This window comes from Triplophysa rosa, linkage group LG6, assembly GCF_024868665.1.
Source record: "Triplophysa rosa linkage group LG6, Trosa_1v2, whole genome shotgun sequence".
In the NCBI taxonomy this organism is placed as follows: Eukaryota; Metazoa; Chordata; class Actinopteri; order Cypriniformes; family Nemacheilidae; genus Triplophysa; species Triplophysa rosa.
In genome coordinates this window covers 6,284,502-6,308,133 of record NC_079895.1, presented here as the reverse complement: position 1 = coordinate 6,308,133, position 23,632 = coordinate 6,284,502, and the positions used below count along the sequence as shown (strand labels likewise).

At 37.5% G+C, this 23,632-nt stretch overlaps 1 protein-coding gene across 5 annotated transcripts in view; it reads right to left on the bottom strand.

Moving 5' to 3' along the window:
- LOC130555312 (receptor tyrosine-protein kinase erbB-4-like) overlaps window positions 1-23,632 on the bottom strand; it is a 261,288-nt gene that overhangs the window by 18,121 nt on the left and 219,535 nt on the right. For 4 of the 5 annotated variants that reach the window (XM_057335417.1, XM_057335419.1, XM_057335420.1 and 1 more), the window contains 2 exons: window positions 23,093-23,191; window positions 20,955-21,140 (listed from right to left, as the gene is read on the bottom strand). In XM_057335417.1, the coding sequence (XP_057191400.1) occupies window positions 20,955-21,140; window positions 23,093-23,191 (285 nt within the window). The remainder of the gene's footprint in view (window positions 1-20,954; window positions 21,141-23,092; window positions 23,192-23,632) is intronic. The other variant, XM_057335418.1, reaches the window with a different exon arrangement.

Sequence of the window (23,632 nt, the reverse complement as noted above, 5' to 3'; positions counted from 1 at the left end):
AGGCCTTTATCTTAACTAAAAGCTTTACTTGCCCTCGGACACATACCATATAACACACCCTTATATATATCTTAACAAAAACATTATATATTTGCGTCTTTGCCAATTAATTTAGTCTAAAATGAACATTTATTTACTGCCACTTACCTGACGTAAACTTGAGAAAACGGCTGCCCGACTGGTGTGAAACCGGCGGAAAGTGACTCCGGCAGTTATGTGCGGATTGATCCCGAATGAGCAGTGATCCTTCCGACTAAAGACATCTTAAATTCGATAGCATATACACTCTCACAAACGTACACTCATATGTTCTCCTAAATATTAATCTAAATATATATATTCAGAAGAAGGTTTATTTCAATTGTGGTATATTGGGGACTATTTCTCCATCCGCTCCTTCAGACTAAAGTTAAAGAACAGATTAAAGTTATGTAACGTAACTTTGCCCTCAGTCAAAACGATTTGCCCAGGGGCAAATGATAGATTTATAAGACCAAAGATTGCCCTTTAGATATAGCCAAAATGAATTAAATCCCATGGTTAATCGTCACAGAGACATCAGAGCCAGCGATAAATTTCAGGAGCACTTGTCCGACGTGAGGCTGCGTTGGTGCGGGGTACATGAGCAGTGAACGCCCGGTGATCGCCTGGAGCTCACTCTCCGAAAGCATCCGAGCAAATTTTCAAATAGACGCTATATTTATTAACCGAACGCATATTTGAACTCAAAACACATACATTCTCACCTGAATAACTCTTAAAACTACATTTTATATATGCATTTTACTGCGCAACGCACAAAATATACAGTATAGCTGTCTTAAGTCCATATATGGACTAGATTTGTCTTAATTAGTTCAGCCAACATTCGCCATTCTGAAAGTTGACTGGATTTGAAAATAAGCCTTCCTTAATGTTTTTAAAATACATTTATGCTAACTTAAAATAATATGTCTTCCTAACTAAGCCCGAACATGAATATTGGTTCANGTCAGGTAAGTGGCAGTAAATAAATGTTCATTTTAGACTAAATTAATTGGCAAAGACGCAAATATATAATGTTTTTGTTAAGATATATATAAGGGTGTGTTATATGGTATGTGTCCGAGGGCAAGTAAAGCTTTTAGTTAAGATAAAGGCCTAAGTGTTTCCGTTGTATGTCTGACGGAAATAAAATTTTATTCAAGGGAACAAAGTCTTTCACCCTGCTAATAATAACACGCAATGTTTAAATCTGTATAATGATGGTTTTAAATGTAATTTTGTCGTGTTGTATGATTTTTTTTGTAAAGTTAAGATATGGCATGTGCTTTTTCTCTCATAAACCAAGTTGTGTACGTTATGTTGCTGTATGGTGGTCCATTTCGATGCGACTGACTGAAATCTATTAAACTTATTGTTAAAAATAGTAATAAGTTTTATTAGGGTAACGTGGGCTTGTTTTGTGAGTTTTTGCCGGCGCAGTTTATTCAACTAAGATGGCATGAGGTTGAGTAATTTATTTGAGAACTTGGGTGAATTATTCCTTCATGTTTTCCTCTGTTATCCAATGTTATTTCCAGGTCTATGCAGAATTTAAAAGAATCACTGGAGGAATCTGCACTCAACTTTCCACAAGATCTGATCTGTGTCAATCCAGAAGAGGTGATAGTCAAGATGAGTTAAATGCTATGCTAACAAGCCTAACGTAGATGAGGCACACATGCACACTTTTCTAAAATAAATTTGTTTGTATATTTTAACTTATGTTTTCTTTATTGCAGACCACAGATATAGCCATGCATCGATGGAGGGCAGCAAGTGATTTTCTCCATAGGAACTCACTATAACAAACTCAAAATTCCTATGTTTTGCGTGTTTTTGCTGTTGTATTTCAAATGTTATGTCTGTCAACAGGAGCACTTAATCTTGTATGTTCAGCTATGAGAAGTGATTGTTATGAATTAAAAGCTGTCTTGGTTTATTTGTGTGGTTTACTTTTGTTCAATTAACTCCAGTTAATATTTTTTGGTAATAACCCCAATGTGCTATGACGCTATGCTATAATTTTAGAATCTAAAAGTATGTAATCAAACGTATATAGCCTGTCCTCATCCATGTTTGGCGATTAATATTCATGAGGTGCAGAACTTACATCGAATGAGACCGTTGTGTGGGCGGAGCTGTCAGCCGCGACGTCGCAGAAATAGAAACCTCGTCGCGCAGCGTTGTCGCTGCTGGTTAGGACAAAACCTCTGGTTAACATGGAAAAGATACCTTTTATTGCGTGTCGCAGCATCGCGTTTGGTTAGGATGCGGTGTAAGGCATTTTCATAAAAGCGACATAAATATCTTAATTCAACTAAGGCATAGTCCTGGCTTAAGCTAAGCCGCGTCTGTGAAACCGGGCCACAATGTTTCACCAGTAGTGAGTTGCTGTAACTTGCAAGTTAAACTTGTAAAACTTGTTAAATAAGTTGAAGTAATGTAACAACTATTGAAAATTTTAAATAGGACAATAAGTATTGCAAAAAGTTACTGTTTGTGTGTGTATGTTGCGTGGGCTTATAAGTGTGAAATATGTGAAAGTAGTTTGTAAATGGTCAATGTTCTTGCAGTGCTGTTTGGTGTTCCTATAGTGGCAGTGCAATTACACATTTTTTTTCACTTTAGTAAATGTCTGTATATGTGGGTGGTTCCAGAGTCCGCCCACAGCCAGACGTATCCTATCTATCAAATAAATTATATATATCCGACCATGGCTGGCAAATTGTTTTCGACAAAATGCATTCCAGGACAATCCTATCGACTGAACCTTTGTCTGCTTGCTTCCAATATGATCATAAATAAGAGTCAGGGGGCACCTTCAGATTTTCTGAGTGGGCAGTGATTTTCTCCTGAGACTATAATGTATTGCCCTCGAGAGCACTCCAGATCTGTGTGTGTGTGTGTGTGTGTGTGTCTCCCTCGCTATTGTCTTAATGCTAAAACAGCTGCTTTTAAACAAGCTCCTCCCATTTTTGTCTTGTCTCTCATCACAGACTCAAGCAGCTGAAGGAATACCACTGATTCTATATAGAGCCACATCTGTGTGTCCTCTTTTGCATCCACTTTTTTAGCATCCACATAATTACCAATCACACTGAAGAATAATAGCAATCTCTTCACTGTCTGATTGTCTCAAAAAATTGGTTTATTTGAAATTGATGATTATTGAGTGTGCTTTATGAAGAAGAGTTTTTGGTCCTGTGAGTGTAATAAAGTAATTTATGGTATCCACATGGTCTCTCTTGCATCCATGTAGAATATGTTTTTCAATGTCTTTCATATAGGATATAAGCAAACTTCTTTATAAGCACAGCTATGCAGATATTCTGATTAGTTACCTGGAGACGTATTCGGTTCCTTTCCACGTTAGCTCTGCAGACTCTAGGATAATTGCGTTTTGATAGACTATTAATGTTAATGTGGGCTCATTAATGTTTGAAAAGACCTTTGACCATGTTATTTATGCTATCCACCTGCAGTGGTAAACTTGAGAAAACGGCTGCCCGACTGGTGTGAAACCGGCGGAAAGTGACTCCGGCAGTTATGTGCGGATTGATCCCGAATGAGCAGTGATCCTTCCGACTAAAGACATCTTAAATTCGATAGCATATACACTCTCACAAACGTACACTCATATGTTCTCCTAAATATTAATCTAAATATATATATTCAGAAGAAGGTTTATTTCAATTGTGGTATATTGGGGACTATTTCTCCATCCGCTCCTTCAGACTAAAGTTAAATAACAGATTAAAGTTATGTAACGTAACTTTGCCCTCAGTCAAAACGATTTGCCCAGGGGCAAATGATAGATTTATAAGACCAAAGATTGCCTTTTAGATATAGCCAAAATGAATTAAATCCCATGGTTAATCGTCACAGAGACATCAGAGCCAGCGATAAATTTCAGGAGCACTTGTCCGACGTGAGGCTGCGTTGGGTGGGGTACATGAGCAGTGAACGCCCGGTGATCGCCTGGAGCTCACTCTCCGAAAGCATCCGAGCAAATTTTCAAATAGACGCTATATTTATTAACCGAACGCATATTTGAACTCAAAACACATACATTCTCACCTGAATAACTCTTAAAACTACATTTTATATATGCATTTTACTGCGCAACGCACAAAATATACAGTATAGCTGTCTTAAGTCCATATATGGACTAGATTTGTCTTAATTAGTTCAGCCAACATTCGCCATTCTGAAAGTTGACTGGATTTGAAAATAAGCCTTCCTTAATGTTTTTAAAATACATTTATGCTAACTTAAAATAATATGTCTTCCTAACTAAGCCCGAACATGAATATTTGTTCTACTTGTATATTTTGTCCTTCCAACATTTTATTAATTGCCGTTTTTACAGTGTAGGCATCTCTTAAATAATTCATACATAATACTTAAAGTACTTCAAATCTGCCATAGAAGGAAGCAGGCTAGCTAACACATTTTTAAAACAAAGCCTAGGTATCTCACTCAAAGTTAATAACATTACCACAATGGTGGTATGTTCAATATCCTCATATGTTAAAAATACAATCTACACGGTGTTCACATTTGTTGCCTCTTTTTCTCATTGGGGGTGTGCAAGCAGTGCATTACAGTTTTCTTTAGTTGTTCTGCATTTCTCACTGGGATGAAGCTGAGCCCATTCCACAGTCAAAGCGCAGGCCGCTCTGCCTCATTCTCTCTGGTCCCAGTGTATTTAAAACAGATTACTTCTGCAGCCCAGACAGCCAATCAATACTAACTCTGATTACAATAAGCCGCAAGATGGCCGCGCCACACAATATTTATCCCCAGAGTGGACTTCAGTGTAATTAGAAATCAATGGCTCACACAGTCCATTAATGCAGTGAACGTGCTGATAGAGATTGTTGTATGCATCAGTGTGAGGAACTTGAAAGACAAGATGAATGTCTTTATGAAAGAGCCGATCGGCTAAAGAAGACAAACCGTGTTCGATTACAGGTCAATATTTGTTCAGAATTGCAAGTGGGAGTTCAAATGTTTTAGAAAGTGGGTAATATAAGTTCAGGACTAAAACAAAGTGTGTGTTGAACATCATTAAAGTGCAGTAAACAGTCACTTCCCGTTCAGGTTTACCAACAATTATTCATTATTTGCAATGTTGGGTGTAACTAGTTACTAAGTAATTAGTTACTGTAATTTAATTACTTTTCCCTTGAAAAAGTAAAGTAAGGGATTACTCTTGTTTTTACTGTAATTTAATTACAGTTCCTTCTGATGTAATTAAACTAAATACTGTGTAATATATTCAATAGTGGAAATGACATCAAAATTAGAAGTCTAACTTTAAAATGTATGCTGTAATGTATCCTTCTCATATTTGTATACTTTGGTCGGTTAATAAGAATAATTTATGTCGTTATTTATTATTTATTTGAATGATTTAAATAAGCCGTTTCACGTCTATCCTTGAATCAATTCTAATCAAGGTTGATATAGGATATAGAAAGTAATTAGTAATAAGTAATTATATACTTTTTGGAGAGAGTAATTTGTACAGTAATCTAATTACACTTTTGAATATGGAATTAGTAACTAGTAATTAATTACTTTTTCAGAGTAACTTGCCCAACACTGATTATTTGTGTAAAAAAAAACTTGATCGCTTCCTGCTTGTTTCATGTAAAAGAGCAACATAACAATATCTCTTTACGTGTTCCACAGAACAACATAAGGGGGATCATTTTTCAGATTTTGTTTTTGGGAGAGGTACTATTTCTTTAAACCTCCGATAAAGCAGGGGAAATTTTTCCGGCACACACTAATGGAACCTCAGAAAGGATTTGTCTCCATGTGTAGTAATCGTGTTTCAAAACTACTGCAGAGTTTTAAAGAAATGAAACACTCTCCAGTTTCATCATTATCAGATTACTTTCTCTACGCCTTTACAGCCTCCCCTATAAACTGCTGTGATTAAATTAACTTCCTTTTCAGCTCACTTTTGACCTTTGGAATTGTGTCTTCCATTTCCTGAGAGACATATTTAAATCGTCTTTGACACTTATTAAGCGCTTTGTCATTTTGCAGTCATTTAAATTTCTTATTATTCAAAACCTAAATCCTTGCGTGTGCTATCTGTCTCAATGGAGAATTCGTGCTCATGAAATAAGACTGACAATAATCTGAGTAAAGAGCAAGGAAGGTGACCTGTAAGTACCTACCGCTAAGATACTGATTCTGTTCTCAACATCCGATTCTCTTGCTCTCTTCAGCCTCTCTTATACCTGTAACCACATCTGACTAAAGTCAGTCTTTTCCTCACAGAGATGAATCACTCATCTCTGTTATAGAGTACCGCAGAGATGACGTATTTTTGTATGCAAAACCCGGAGGCGAGTTAGCATTTTAGCACTTCCAGTTTCATCGCCCTCAATGTTTTTTTTTAAATGTTGTTTTTGTTAAACACCTAAAATAAGGTCTGTGGTTAACCAAACCTCTAAATATTTTCACGTTTTGTTCAATGGCATAGAACACTCCAGTTATAACCCTCTCGTGATTTTTAAGATTTACCTTGTCTTAAAAACGGCAGTTGCTAACAAGTTGCTAAAACTACTATAGCCTTTGGCGGCGACGTTAAATGTCATCACGCATAAAAATCTCACAAAGATATGCAATGTGGACACAAAACTCCAAGAACGTGAATGGACATTCATTCACAGAGTAATTACTTACCAGGGAATACGTTGTTAATAAAGTTTGAAAAAGTTGTCTGAGTTGACGTTGGTATCGAGTGACTGTAGTGTAGTCTGTTTATAGCATCATGTTCTGGCTATTGTATTTAAGCTTCAAAAATAGCAAATATTGTGTTAATCTGTAAAGATGATCTTGATAGACAAAACGCACAAGTATCATAAACCTTAACGCTAATATCAGAGTTTATATTTTTTGATCTTCCAATAGTCTATGGGAAAAATCGGCTTTTGGTCGAGGGAACCAGTGTGGTACTAACTTCGGTATCTCTGCGATACTCTATTCCAGTGCTGCAGAGCGTGGAATCGCATTTTTCTCTGATCCGTAATTTATCTTAAAGGTGTCATCATCAGTATTCCAAATGTCTATTCTGAGCAGTTTTACTCCCTTAAAATCATTCCATTAATCCCAAACTGTCAGTGGATCACACTCACTTCAATTATGACAATCAACAAAATGGGAGAAGGGGACGTACATCTATCGATTATAAATTCAATCACACTGGAGACTTTTGCCAGCTGGCTCGTTTTAGGAAAAATTGGGGTTTTGACCTCGTAGATAAAGTTGACTGATTGAAAATGCAGTCATGTGTCGAATCGACCGTCTTGGTATGTCATTACATCAGCGTCCCAACAGCATCAGATTTGGGTTTTAAAATTGTAGCAGCATTCAAAAATAAGAAGTACTTATGAGAAATGATGTCATTATTAGCCGGCACCTGGACTGTGCATTAATAAAGGTTAAAGAATCTCCCTCAGACGCATGCTGGCTGTGCGAGGCTCCCTCAGTGACCAATTTTCAAGCGTTTGGAAAACACACAGCACGAACATAGGAGAAATAATAAAGCTGCGTGCCGCACAGACAAAGGGCTAATTAAATGCTGAGCGGCACAACATAGCTGACAAAAAAAGAGGCCCGTTTAAGTAGTTTGTGTAAACATGCCACTGAAGACTACCGGTGCAATAATCACGAAGTGGAGGGGGACTGGGGTTACAGAAGATGACAGGTGGTGAGAGAGAGAGAAACTGAGAGCAGTGCATAGAGATGGAGAGAGAGCGAAGCAAGAGAGAAATTAACGGTAGAAACATAACAGCGCTAATGTCTTGCAGCGTGTATCTCTCGGTAAATGCAAGCTGCGCTGTATTAAATAGCCATGTTTTGGTGGTAATGACATGAAACTAGTCAAAATATGGGCTTTGGAAAGGTGCATAAGCTTTTGGAATAGCACACATTAAATGCCTCTTCTGCCCAACAGATATTAGGTAAATAGGTGCCCTGAGATATAACACCTGTCTCTGTAACCAAGGAGGTTTATTGGTGCATTCAAGCCATGTCGGAATGGTCATATTTATAAGAAAGTAGACGAACGCCACCAAATAAAATTTTAAAGTAGTTAAATATTAGGGAAACGAAACATTTAACTGAATCCTTGGGTAAACAAAAGGGTTACTTAGGGGGACAATTATGTACCCAAAAAAGGTAAAATATTTTATGTGTTTTACCTGTAGAGGTACAAAAAGGGGCCCTTAAGGGTACCACCCCAGTGACAGCTATTGCAACTTAAAAAGTACAGTTTAGTACTTTTTTCTGAGGTTTATCCTTATGTGTTAGTTGTAGGTTTACTCGAAAAAATATGTTTTTCTCATTGTTGCATTCAAATTCATAAAAATGAGTGGGAAAAAGAGAAAAGTGGAAAGAGGAAGTGTGTGTCTGTTTTTAAGTGTGCCATTGTGTGTTTGACTCGGCTTCTGTCCGTCACACTTCAGTACCCATTCAGCAGGGCTCAAAGTGACAGAATACCAATATGGAACTTAGACAGGGGAAGGACAATCGGGCCACAGTGAAACCACCCCGGACGCTTGCAGAAAATGAATTAGAGACAGGTGAGGCAGGACCCTGATCAAATCCTTTAGGATATCACTGAAACTTGCACTGTAAATCATAGGATTAACTTTAACATGTCATTCCTATTGATATCAAATCTGAAGTAACCATGCGTAGTGCTGAGCTATGCTAAGCAATGATTTTTTATACTGTTCTGCTTACTTGAACACAAATTTAAATAACATATTTCAGGGTGCTGGAGTCTTGCTTTTGATTCAGCGTGTTCTGTTAGCATAAAAAGGAGCTGTATATTTGCGTGGCCAAAGTTTATGCCGTTTAAATGACAATAAAAACAACACAAAATGTATTTTCATAATTAATTAATATTTGTATACTTTCAATGTTTTTTATGTTCAAATGCACCAAACAAGCAGTTTTGAAAACTTCATGAACACAAGCTAAATACTGTATGTTACATTTCTTAGGAACCATACACTGTCACATATTTGTAAATATTAATAATAATTAATGAAATATTTCATGTAATTCATTATAATGCTGCAGCTTATTGAATAAAATACAGTAAGCCACAAAAGCCTATAAAATCACTGTAATGCTTAACCTTTTATGCTGTATTGCTTCAGTTTATGTTTTGCATTTAGGCATTTTCTTGCATGTTGTTTCCAAATTGCATTATATACATTTTTTTATTTAGGACTATACATATGTATATGTAATTTTTTTAAATATATATATATATATTTAAATATAGATATAACCAGTACAAATATTTTTAAAAATCCCAAATCAATATACATTTACTTAAGAAGCAAATTACTTGTTTTCTGAAAATATTGTCAAAATTAAGTGGGTTTCTGCTTGAAAAAATATCTACCAAAATGGTAAGAAAAATAAGCATTTTAGATTCAACTTGAATTAGTTTCAACTGGCCTACAGGTGCGTAAATAAGATGCATTTGTTATTTGATTTGGTACAGTATGTGTTCAAAGTGATTTTCTGGGTGAATGATTTGGATACTTTCAAGGGCATTCTAGGTTCATTTAGGTTCACAGACAGGGAACAAACCTGCTCATTCCATTCTAGGCTCTATAGGCTCCACTAATCACTATTCATTATCAGAACCTGATCGTGTGCATGCAGGAATTTGACTTCTCTGTCAGACACCAGGAACTGCAAATTGCTGGCTGCAGGTTTATTGATATGTATTGAATAATATAAGGCTTAAGCAGCAGTCTCAATACAAGCTATTTTATTCTTCTGTCTGGTTTTCATTCCGCACCTGCTTTCCAGGTCATAGGTTTTACCTCTTGTGCCACTCTTTTAGTAAATCTGTAAAATAATCCTCAGTGCCTGGCAGAATCAACTGCCTTTGAAAAGTGAAAAGGCTGCGACACATGCAACATTTTTAGACGGCAACCTTTTCAATAAGGGTGTCTAAGGTAAATATGTTTGGTAAAAATCAAATGTGTTTGCCATTTTTCAAGCATAGAAAAGCATGATATTGTTATACAACAAAATATTCTCTCCAGTATATAAACATCTCTGTAGTTATTATTTATTTTATCTCCATCTTTAAAGATGGTGCTACAAGAGCGGTCAAAATGAATATTCAGTAAATTAATAGAAAGTTATCACAACATAACTCATGACAATAGTTGTCCTTTAAAAAAAGTTTTTTTAAGCATTGTTATTTCACTACTAATACGGTTAGTTTTAGTTCATTTCACGTACTGAACAAGTCACTTAACATTTTTTAGCCGAATTAACTTGTATAACAGCGTGTCCTTGAACTCTGTAACCAGATTTTCTTTTTTTATTCTCTTTCTCATTTTCTTTTACCGTGTCTCTCTCTCTCTGGTCCAATTTCCTCCAGTGACACCTATACTTGGCACTGTAGTGTACTGTTCTGAACTCAGGTGTTGGGCCTTTGGGGAGCGAAACGGTAAGCCAGAACATACGGCAACACATGACCTTGTCCTGACGGACTGGGCCGTACTTGGCGTGGGGCACAGGGCACCAGATGGGTTTGGTAATGTGCTCGGCGTGAGGGCGGAGCGAGACCTACGTGCTCCTTTCCATCAGGTGAGACCTACAGACCTGTAGACCTGTGGAGGTCTGGGGGTGGGGGGCCAATTTCATTAACAACACAGTGTGATGGCCCCAATAGGGGAGAGGGGGCATCACCCCCACCCAAAACACATTATTTGTCCTCTGTTGTGACCTACAAGCGTTAAAACATACAGTGGAGTCATATGTTGGATGAGATCAGAACTGTTGCCGTCCATGCATTTTTAAGACAAAATTTTACGACAATATCCACTTAAAGGGATCGTTCACCCAAAAACTCATTCTCTTGTCATTACAACATTTTTCAAAATATCTTTTTTTTGTGTTCTGCAGAAGAAAGTTAGTTATACAGTTTTGAAATGACAAGAGGGTGTGTAAATGATGACATCATTTCTATTCCTTTAAAGGCCATTTTTGTTTATCGGTGACTGGAACTGATTAATGGAACAGTATATTTTAGAAAATCAATGTTTCTGTATGCCACTTAGGACACTTTGATGTTCAGAGGTTACTCTTTCATAAAACTGATGGAGTTTAGTTCTAGAAGTTGTATTCCATTTAGGTATCAACATCTGACTCAAGATTTTTCTTTCAAAAAAATGATCATACATTAACTAATCTAGTTTTGGATGCATTCGAGAAATGTTTGAAATCTTCAATACCGTTAATTTATAATGGTAGATGTGACAGATCTGATTATGAATTGTGGCATTACTGAAATCTATCTTGAAACTGTAATAGCTCTCATTTTAGCAGTCTAAAAATTGCTTTCTTTCCATGGTGGTCCAATGGCACCCTATAGACTCTAAATTCCAATCACTGCATAGAAGCCAACCGATAGAAACTTGTGAGGTTTTTTGGTCATTGCTCATTTCTGGTTAATACTACAGTGAATGTAGCCAGACCTCCAAACTACTTTTCTTATGAAAACAGGAATAGTGATTACAAATCAAACTCTCTCCCTTTCTCGCGTACTCTGCAATGCTGTCATTCTCTTCACATGACTTCCTGTTGTTAATTCAACCTTATATCCTCCAATTTACTGCTCAATTTGTTGGGACTGGAAGAATCTCTCTAAGCTGCAAGTGACGCCTGGCAACATTTTAACCATTTAATGGCAAAAAGAGACTTCCAGGGAAAACATGTCGAAAGCGAAAAATTAAACAGATTTGGGGCCAGATTTGCTAAAACAGGGCAAAACAGTGCAAGATCACAATTTCAAAAAAGCGCAGATGGGAGTGAAAATTTCTGCGGGTGGTTTACCATCAAGACGCACATTAAAAAACACAGGCGCAATATCTCATTCCCATAATGACCAACACAGTCTACCAAGAGCAGCGCAAATTAGCGCAGGGTTTAAGACATGCTCTGCATGCGAAATCGCCTACTTCCATACTATATAGTAGGCGAGAATCAGTGAGTCATGAATAGTATGTCTGAAACCTCAGTATGCAGTAAATGTGGCCCATAATTTGCTAAAATATTAAAACTAAACCTTGCATGATAAGAAGGTTAACATCTATGCAGAGATGAAACGTCTGAGTGATTATAGGCAGTTTAGGTGAACCTTTTAAGACAACACAGTCTAAAACACAACTCAAATTTGTTTTGAACCAGCAACAGTATTTTGCTTTATTTTTAAGTGAATTTCTCTTTTAAATGAAACCTTTAAATCCTGTATGAATGTATATAATAAAAATAATATTTTTCTTCATGTGGCATTAGACTGCACAGTTCAACTCTCATTTTCTGGGCGATTCATTTACTTCCAAATTGCTTCAGGTTTGAGCAGCAGTTTTATTACACACACACTGGCTCTGTTCCATTTAAGAGTCTTTCTCTTTCTTTGTTTGTCTTTCTCTCCAAGTTCTTCATTGCCTTTGACCTGGCCTCAACGATTGTTTACAGATTCACAGTGAGGTCTGGCCTTCCTCGGGCCACAGTGAATAATACACACCTGTCTGCTTTTCAAAACACAGGCCGGCTTGCTGATGTCTGTTAGGTGTTGGTCTCGCGAATCAATATTGCAGGCTGTGTTCGGCGCCGGGGGCCCGTGTGTGGAAGGGGGGTGTACGTGCCTTTCCTCTGAGGCAGGTCTGGCACCACTGCGACAATGAGCAGGCTAAACCTCTGTGGCAGCCATGATAAGAATTTTAGCATAAGCCTTCTGGGAAAAGTAATGATTCACCTCAACTGTTTTGCCTGTCATCAAACTCACCGTGCATATCCGTAGACAAGACAAATATTCATGTAAACATAGCCAAACACTTTTCTATGGGCATGCCTAGTGACTATATGCACACATGCATCTATATACGTATATCTATCATCTATATACACATGTCAGTTATTTCTCCCAGCAGGGTTAAACTGACATCTTCGTTGATTCTTTTATATTCCATATATACTGCATAGAATTCCTCTTTTCAAAGCACTGTCACGGCTGCAATAGCCATTTCTTTTATGTCAAAACCATGATGCCAAACAGATCAATAAGGTCACACTTTGTTTGAATGCAGCTTTCTGCTGATGCTTACTGTACATGTCTGTAATATACTGTACAGTATACAGCAAAGTGCTTTTTTCTGCAATGAGAAAATGACAGAAGGGAGAAAAATGATTTGCTTGAGGCAGCACGGCACATCCATTCTTATGCTCGTTTAACTTAAAGAGCTATTCCAAGTGCATTTGTGTGTTTTAGAGCAACTGACAGCACATGACTGCTTTAGACTGCTCAAGCGCAAGTCTGAAATAGAGAGAAAGAAATGAGAATGGAAGAAGAACTGAGATGATGCCAGACAGATATGTCAGAGCTAAATAAAGATGAACCTGGAGTGGATAGCACACACAAGCTCTATATTTTAACAAAAAAAGCAGTAATCTGCCATTTTGAAAGCTCAAAATTTAAACGATGATCATGCACATTTCACCAAAATGAAAATTTTGTCATCATTTACTTCCTCTATGTTGCATCCAAAGTGAGTCAAAATGACATGAGGGTGCGTAAACAATAACATTTTCATTTTAGGTGTAATATTCCTTTAAGCTCCAGTCTGTCAATCTCGGTTTCGCAGCGAGTCTCTCAGGGTCTTATATTGCCTGTGCATATGTCAGTTTATTTCCACCATAAGTGCTCAGTGTGTTGACTTAAAACAAATTAAAACCTTGCGAGTAAACCGAAACTGTGGCCTTGGCGGTAAACCTCAGGGCCGACGGACTGGCGTGTCAGTCAGAGATTTAAACAAGCTCTTCTATTTCCCACATATTTCTGCTTCAAATGGGCATCTGTGCACCCGGAGCTGCCAGCGAGCAGTCCATGATAGTCTCTTCCTACAACCACAAGGCTAGTCAGCCTTTCTGTGCATGCATGCTAGGGCACGACAGATGGCTGCCTGTGGTAAATACGGCTAACTTGACCTGATGAAATAGCACAACATCCGATCCAAGTCATTATCGTCTCCAGCTAATTGCAGAGGGCTCGATGAAACAGCAAGACCACAAGCGATTTTATTCAGATTAAATATTTACATTTGTATTTGCAAACAACGCTTTTATGCAGGTATGTAAGCACAGCCTTTAAATGACTAAAAGAAAAGCCGAAATCAGAAGCAGGGTTGTGCAACTTTATAACAGAACTGAGAATGACAATTCCTTATTTTGAACGGTATTTCAATTTTGAAACAAGGTTATTATTGTTTACAAAAACTAAAACAATTTAAATATTTTTGTTTATTGAAAAAATATAATGTTGGTCTAAATATTATTTGAAAAAATTAAACTAAACATTTAAAAATAAAAAAAAATTAGAAATGTTACCTCAGCAATAAACTGATAAATTTAAGTTAAGGCACTTTAAGTATTAACTAAATCTAAATAAAACAATATAAAAAATAAAAAGACAATTAAAATATTAATATTAATATATTAATAAACATAAATCAGTATTCATATTTACTGTTTATTGATTAAATATAAAATATTGAACTATCAATTTAAATTAACATATACGAAAAATAAAAAAATAATGCTAATTCAAAATATCAATAACCTACAATAAAACTTAAAACAAATATAAATAAATTTGCTTTGTAAAGGATTTTAAAAATAGAATTAAAATGTAATAATATAAAAAATATACTGTAATAACTGTAAAATCCTACAAATCTACTAACTGCATTCACATAAAAAAACCTTCACAGAATGAATTGACTAATGTACCTTCTGATTTATGTTTAGTTATGGGTCCCATAAAAGTCAGTCAGTGAAAATGGAGGACCAGAACAGGACATCTGTGTCTGTCATCTCAGATCATAGCTTTTAAGGGGAGAAAACAAAAGACAGGTAGAGACATCAGACAAGATCAGAGCTACCCATGACAGCTGAGAGGAAAAGTGTATAGTGAGAGTGAGACAACACTTCACAACCCCAAATAGTTTACCATCAACCTGTGAAACAGTTTCATTCAAATTGTCCTTAAGTTTGACAAATTCGCACTATCCCTCAGTCAAAACAAAGTGACTGTGGCAAACACACCTACAGAGAGGTTTGGAAAACATCTATGGTCACACATCAACAACAAAACACAAACTTTTTTCCTTTCTTAGTCACTCCTAAATGTTTTTGATGTGGTGACAGCTGTGTTTGGGTGGCTTATCACACGTTCACTAAAATTACAGAACAAATGACAGGTCTCTCTCTACAACCTTCCCTTTTCCACTTTAAACAACCAGACAATTCCATGGAGGTCAAAGCAATTTAATTTGCTCCGTTAGGCAGGCGGCTCCACTACCCAGATAATTGAAAGTGAAGCTCTGCTAAACTGTTGGTGTCCACTTCATCTCTACAACCGGAAAGTTGGTTTCGTTTAAGCAGGTTTACCGAGCTGTCCCTGTGCAGAGGAAAGCCTCTGTGGTCTGTGAGATCGGTTTCGTTCCTCTCTCTCACCTGTTTAAAATTTTAGTAGCCTAACTTCACAGGAGAGACCGAGCGAGAGAAAGTGAGAATGGATGTGTGGGTGGACGACTAAATCTATTTCGTATGAATATCGGCAGTCCGGATGGCCTTTAAAGTAAATTATATGGCATATATCTTTTGTTGGTATTGAGTTGGCAGAATATAAAACGTTTTAAATGCAAGGTTCAGTTCAAACAGGAAGCTCCGGCGTCAGACATAAGCCAAGCGGAACGACACCCTTACAATGCTTAATTATGGATTTATTGAGCTAATTGGGTTACATTGTTCAGGAAAGGTGTAATTTTAAGACATCTTCAAATGTGTTCCTCTTCGGTCACAGCTTTTAATTAGCGCTGTTAGAAGCGAGCAATTGTCATCTCGACTTAAAACCATTGAATATCAAGAATCAATACAATTACATCCATTGACAATTCAATTGCCCGAGCCTCACGGATGAAGAATGGGGGACTAGATAACAGCGATAATTGCTGCCTGTTATGGAAACCGTATCATCAACCTGATAATAAGATCCTCTTCCTGAAATGAAATTCAGTCCTGTGCTGTGCCTTACTTTTAAACCTTCCAAAAATGTTCTCAATCTGTTAATAAGAACAATGTGCAGACCAGATGATGTTTTTTTGGTTCTTGTGAAACTCACTGGTTACTACTACTAAAACCGAGCCTATACCGTTAACTGTGTGACCATATCAAACATGTTGGGCGTCATTGAGATGGGCCGGCTATCAGCCACCAACTGAGAGACTTGCCCGTGCAAGCCGACTCCCGTTCTCGATCTACATAAACAGGGTTTACGATAAAAAATCTGCGGAAAAAATCACCAAGTGTTATTCCGGTCTTAATGAGAGTGGAGGCATGTGTGAACATTTTCCCGTTTCATGCGTTGTCTACTGTTTGCCTGCGCTGTCACTTTCTGTGCGTCACAGTCTGTTTCCTTAACAATTACACCTCTAAGCTGCTTTCATAAACGCCACTCTGAAAATACAGACTCTAGCGGTAAACAATCACAACACAACGGCCACATGTGTAATTACTGCGTGAATGTTTCTGTACAGCGTCTCACAATTAGTATTTGAAATTTCAGTCCTGCGTGGCTGCAGCTGGTTTTCTACTTCACTTTGTTAATTTGAGAGATGGTGCTACTGCGTACTGCTCTACAAGTTATTGAAGACACCCTCAGAAGTGCTCATCTGCTCATGACAATAAGTTCCATTTAAGCATTTGGCGGACGTTTTTATTTAAAGCGACAGTACAATGCATGATCCCAAGCTATGTGTCGCTTGGGATTGGAACCTATGACCTTTGCACTGCTAATGCAACGCAACTGTGCTACAGGAGTTACAACACCAACACACTCTTGCACTAGCAGTATTTGCAGAAAACCTGGTCTCAAGTGCTAGAAAAACAAAACACGTAGGAGGTTGTAGTAGGGAATATACTGCAGTTTGCTGAGATAAAAAAACAAGTGATTCTGTTGGTAAAAGCAAAAGGTTCAAGATTGTAGATTTCTTACTGCTGCGTATAGGGTGAAAGGAATAGTTCACCCAAAAAATGGTCCCCATTGATTTTCCATAGTAGGAATAAAAATGTATTATATTGATGTAATATTAATAATTATCAATTATACAAATTGATTAAAAATAAAGATTTGTTTATGAGAATCAATATGCTGGTAGCTGAATGGCATTGCATTTTTATCAAAATGAACATGGAACCTTCAAAAACGAAGAGGCACTTTAATTCTAGATGTACACCGAGAGCTGAAGATTTAGTTGTTGGTCTTTTCACCGCAGTTCCTGACCTTTTATCCAATAAAAAATGTAATTGCTGGTGATCTTTGGTGAGGGTAAATGTTTCCGCTTCACACATTTCAGAAGTGAACTGACTCCTGTTGAGCGAGTCAGTTTTTATGTCTGTATCTATCTCATCAGGGTTATTCTGCTCCAGATGCCTATATGAATTGTATTAAAGGCAAAAAATAATAGAGAACAGAGTGTGTAATAAAATGTGGAAGAAATAAAGAGGAAATGCTGGTTTAGTGCAGCTGGCACCTCTGGCCAATCTCATCTCAAGGCATTATTCATTTATTAATCTACTCATCAAAATTACTCCCACGGCTGATTATTTCATCAATAATCTATTGCATGAAGTACGTTTCTTTGAGATATGCCGCTGACTCTCAGGTGCCATTAACCTGTTGAGTGGAGGGAAGAAAAAAAAATAGGCTTGTAGTCAACCAGGACACGTTTGACTTATTCTCTCACCGGATGGATCTTCTTAAAGCTGCTTCAAATTCAATATATTCAATCCATTTTTCTGTGGACCACAAAAGGAGAATTTGGATGTTTTTGAATATATACATGTGTATATATATATAGACTGCATCTGATCATTCGCAAGAATTGTGGTTCTATGAAGAAAGAAGCATAAAATGTCGGAACAACAACAACTGCATTCAGATTTGCAATGACATGAGGGTGAGTAAACATTGTGCATTTTACATACACAAGACTGATGTAACATCTTTGGTAACATCTTTTGGCATCATCAAGGAGTGATGCTTTGTTAAATAAATGCATATCAAAATAATCATCCAAATGAACAAAATGTAGCCCATGTGAAGAAAATAACTGAAAGATTATTTTTTTTCTATTTGAATGCAGCCCGAGACAGATGTTGGTAAACAGTTCAATGTCTCGGCATCCCCAAATGTGTCATTCTAAAGACAAGTGTGTCGCATTGTCTCTTGCATTTAAAGTATAAAGATGTCTCTAATTGTCTTGTGCACAAGGAGAGCACAGATCTAGAATTTTGTGCAAAGAGGACAATGGAGAATTCTTCCTCTATATCATCTCACTGCCTGCAAATAACACACAGCAGTAACAGTGGCTGTTCTCTTTATCTTATAGAGAACTATTCAAAGCTTCTCCCTGCAGCTCAGTGCTCAATAACTGATCGTTAGTGCAGTGCAAGAGAGCACTTTTATTGTGTCCTTCCTCTGTTTATTTTGCTGTTTTTCTTCTAAGTTGTCTTTTTGGCCTCATTAGAAGCAGCTCCTCATAGCCAGGTGGTCTGTGTGTGTGTGTGCGTGCGTGCGTGTGTGTGTGTGTTTGTACAGTGTGTCAGAAAAGCTGCATGAGGAGGGCATTGCAAAAACAACATACTCTATGTCTGTAATAAGGTGCTTGTAAATAATGTATATAGGACGGTTTTGCTATATCAATAATGCATGCGCCGCAACAAAACATACATAGAAATATTGTTTTCCGCTTCAAAATGAGCTGTGCTATAGTAGCCCGACAAGTTTGTGCAATACAAATAACAAATTATGTGGAACAAAGAATTTACAGACTCTAAAGTTCTGTTTTCCTAATAAAGATGAAGTGCAGATGATCACTGAAATGGTTCACAAAGGCTTACAATACTGCAAAAGTAGAGAAGATTGTGCATTAACATATCCCTCTATATTTTTGCATAATACATCAGTCAAAGGTTGGTTTAAGGTATTATTTTGAAAGCAGCAATTTAGCACAGCGAGTATATGGGATGACATTTTTAAAGCTTTGGATCTTTTCACCCATTAGCTTTAAAAAAGCCACAGGGCAGACACTGTCTGATTTTACTCCTCCACCATAGCTTTGAACTGTCTGCTCATAGAAAGTCTTTCATAAGGTGTGTCTAATACATAAATAATAGCCTAAGAATTTATCGTTTCAGGTAACAAATGATCAAAGGTATTTTGTATAAAAGTTTGCATATACATGTACATATTGCATGTACTTGTAAAAAGCCTCTGGATTTGTCATATGTGCACAACAGCAAAATCACTCAATACAAATGAAACCGAAACAAAACTATTGATTTAAATGCATGAGATTCATCTAAACAGTTGATTTCCACATCTAGATTTTTGCAACGCAAAAAGAACTTCACTCCTCTCCCCCAAACACTGTAGCTCGTGAGCCTCATTCGCGGTAGACCAATCACAGCAGACTAGACCATCTGACCAATCACATCAGACTAGGCTAGCGGAAAGGAGGGGACTAGACAGATGAATCGCAGAACGAATCATTTGAGAGTCAGTCAAGAAGTATAAGAATAACTGCCTATTATTACGAAATAATAGTGTTTTTACACCTTCTATGTACATAAACTTGTTGTTGGACACTCCATAAACCAAAGTAGGACCTTAGTAGTTATTTAACTTTATATCAATGTTAAGGGAAAAGTGCAAAGGCTGATGACCCTTCTTAATAAACATATAGCTTTTATCAGTTCAATGCTGTTCTAAAAGCCATTTCATCTTGGTTTTAAAATAATTGAAGATAAAATACGCCAAACTGTAAGACAAGCTTAAAATCTGCTTAAAAACATTATTAGCTTTGAAACCGCTGTGATGTAATGTCTGTATGAACCTGTGTTCATATTCAAGGTATAGCCCTTTTTCCTTCTCCTTTTAAGAATGTTTTGTAAACAATAATCTTTGAAATGTCTGCTCTGTCACTGTTCAAAGATACTTAAATCATTTTCTTAAAGGCCCCCGTTAAAAGTCTTGGATCTTTTGGAAACAGAGGCAACGGAGTGCTGCGCACCTCTGTGGTGTCAGAGATGTGTCTTTCGAGTGACACAAAGTAAAGCGGTGACAATGTGAAGTTCAGAGCGCACGTGCCGCGCTGCTGATCTGTCCCAGGAGCCTTTGAGGCGCTGTTACTCTAAGATCAACCCGCATTCACTTCTATGCGAAACTGAGAAGAGGAAATATAAGCACCAGTGGTGTGGGAGGAAGATAAACAGAACGCTACAGACAGCAAACCTGGTCGGGGGTCTGTTATCAAAGAAATCTGGCAGTATGAGACTCTCTGGATGATTGGTTGGAAGAAACACTAAGCAAAGAACTGATCAATAATTTAATGCGAGTCTTTCATAATGAGTGTTGCATTTTTAAGACGATGTGTTGAGTTAAAAATAGGTCTAACAAGTCTCAGGACCCTTGAGTTATATTCTGTTGTGCATCATCCAGCTGTTTTTAAACAGAAAACTGCATAACTATACAGAGCACTTCCTTAACCCTTTAGTGACCGAACCACCACATAACACAATATTTAAATTGTTTCAGATGTAAAAGAGCCAAAAGTGTCCTAAACAAGAATGGTCAAAACACTGCAAAATGAGTATTTGCACAATGGCAATAAATAACAAAAAAACATTTGCTGTTGTATGATGTTGAGTTCTAACTCAAATCTGGATCATAGGCCAGCCCTACTGGGATTCACACTCCAGATTTCTGAATCTCCTCTGGCCAGTCAGGATGTGTTAAGTCTTACCTTGGCGATCTGAACACACCAGTTGAGCAGTAATTGGGAGCCAATGTTGTCCTTGTGCTCATGCACATAGTCCAGCAGACAGCCGTGGGGCATTAGCTGAGTGACCAGCTGGATGGTGGGGCTCAGGCACACACCCAACAGCCGCACTAAGTGAGGATGCTCCATGCTGGCCATGATCAGAGCCTCCTGGGGGGAAAAAAGGGACTCAGAAGACAGAAAACCACAATTGCAATGTTTCGCTGAGTTAATGCAGTCCCTAGTGTAACGGTAAAATCAGTTCACTGCCTGCCTTGCTGAACCAAATACTGTATGTGACAATGTGAATTCGACTTTGAGACTTTTGAGCCTGGTTTTCACAGACTGGGCCACATACTGTATGTTGATGAAATAATATTGTCATATTTTTATAAATGAGAGAATGTTTCAATTACAAAAGTACAGTAGAAAAGAATAAATCTTGCCATTCAGAATAGATTTAGTACAGTTAATTTAGTGTTGATTTACTTGGTACTAATGTACATAGCATGGTTAAACTAGTAGTTAAAATTTGACAATTTGTACAAAATGAGCTTTGTTTTATTATTCACTTCAGCCATTTTAAGACGTAGTAACGTAGGCTGGAGGAAATCAATCTAAAATCTGATGGACCTTAAATTAGCATAATTGACATCTGAGTTGAAATTGTGATACCTTTTTTGGAAGGTGAACAGGACATGATACAATAAATGCACGTGTATTATTCAATATACAAATACATTTTGTTTTAATGTTGTGGACAAAAAAATTCATAAACACTATTCAGCTTAACTATTAAATATAAAAAAATTGTGTGCATCAAAAGGAATATTCAATGGCTAGAACACATTAATTGATCCTTTTGTAATCAACTCAAATTGCAATTCTATTCCAACAGATGTTCATTTAGATTGCTGATTAAAATCTGGACAATAATAGGGAGGGACTGTTCTGTTTCTATCGTTCGTTTTTTATTCTCCTCTTAATTCTCTGGGGTCCAGGTCCCCAGTATGATTATTCAAGTGCACACACAGAGTGGCACCAATCAGCGCATCAGTAAATAAAGCAATCCAAACAAAAAGATGAAATGTCTGTGAGGCTCCTTACTAAAACAGAGCATGTTTATACTTTACATACAATCGCACATTGAATTGCTCCTGTAGGAATAACTTCTGGCTTATGTGCAACATATTTCACTTCTGTTAAAGGATGGCCCAGGGTATCATGTTATCATGGAACAATACAGAAGAAACACAGAATTGAAAAAAATTATAATTTTCATAAACAGCTGAGGGGATAATTCTGAAATAATATGCAACTTCGGGCCATAAGGTTATATTGCCGCAATAAAAGATGCCTCAGTCATTAGTATGATTTCTGGCCTCGAAGGGAAACTCTTACGATGTTTGAACATTTAAAATAAACTAAGTCTGCAACACACATTCGACATCCACAAACACACACACAAACCCATTATCTGAGCACTACATAAAATGACACACTTGACAGTTATATAATGAGCATTCACGCTCCTGCTATTCTCCAGCTGCCGAGATGATTGCGTGCATTCATGCTGCTCGGCCAATCAGCAGCAGGGGCCGGCATCCACGCGTTTGATCTGCCTGTACGCGTGTCTGTGGTTTGAGTGGCATTTGGAGACCTGTTCTTCAACAAACCCTCCTTGCCCTGCCTTGAGTGACTTCTAGGACGACCCTGTTGCTGTCGCCTTGGCAACAGGGAGGGCAGCTCATTACCATTAAAATAATACTGGGAAATAATGTAGTCCTTATGACCATGCACTGGGATTAACACGTAGAAACTGTGCAAATGTATGTATGTGCAGAATTCCACCCTCTAATTCTCTGAAGATAGATGCAGAACTAACATCAAAGTGTACGGTCATCTACACTGGTGTCCGGCCTGTGCAAGTTGCAAATTCCCTTTTGCAGATTGAACTCAACATGGGCATAAAGAGACTTTGGTAAGTGTTTCATAGTCCTTGCATCATCTGAAAGGATGGGCCAATTTGAGGTTTACATACATTTTTCCTTTTGAACCATGAAAGAGCTGAGTATTCGCTGAGAAAAGCCTAAAAACATGCCTCAGAACAGAGTGACACTCACATCCATAAACTCTACGTTGGCTTTGGGGCCTGTTGCCTCGTTCAAGATCTTTATGGCCACAGGAATCTTCACAGTCTCGCCCTCGGGTACCCAGATGCCCTGGAATCACAAAAACATTTTTTTTGAAGATGGCAGCTTTGTTGTTTGTGAACTAGATTTTTACATTTCTGAAGAAAACATGAATGGTGCTTGTGCAAAGTGTTGCAGTTTGTATGCGAGGGTGCTGCTATACAGTTCATAAGGTGTTCTGGGTGGGTGCTTGATGGTTTGGCTCAAGCCAAAAGGGAATTTTTAAGTTTTACTTAATTAATATTGCATATAGGAATTTATAGTCTGTTATATTTGACCTGTGCTTCTCTCTCCTTTATCTTAAATGTGTGCTCTCACTGTGCGTGCGTGTGTGCGTGCGTGTGTGTCTGTGTGTGTGCGTACTTGTCTGTGTACGTGTGTGTGTGCGTGCACGTCCGTGTGTGTGTGTCTATGTCTGTTAGTACGTGTGCATATTGTGTGTGTGGAGTGTTTTGTATGTGGGTATGTCTG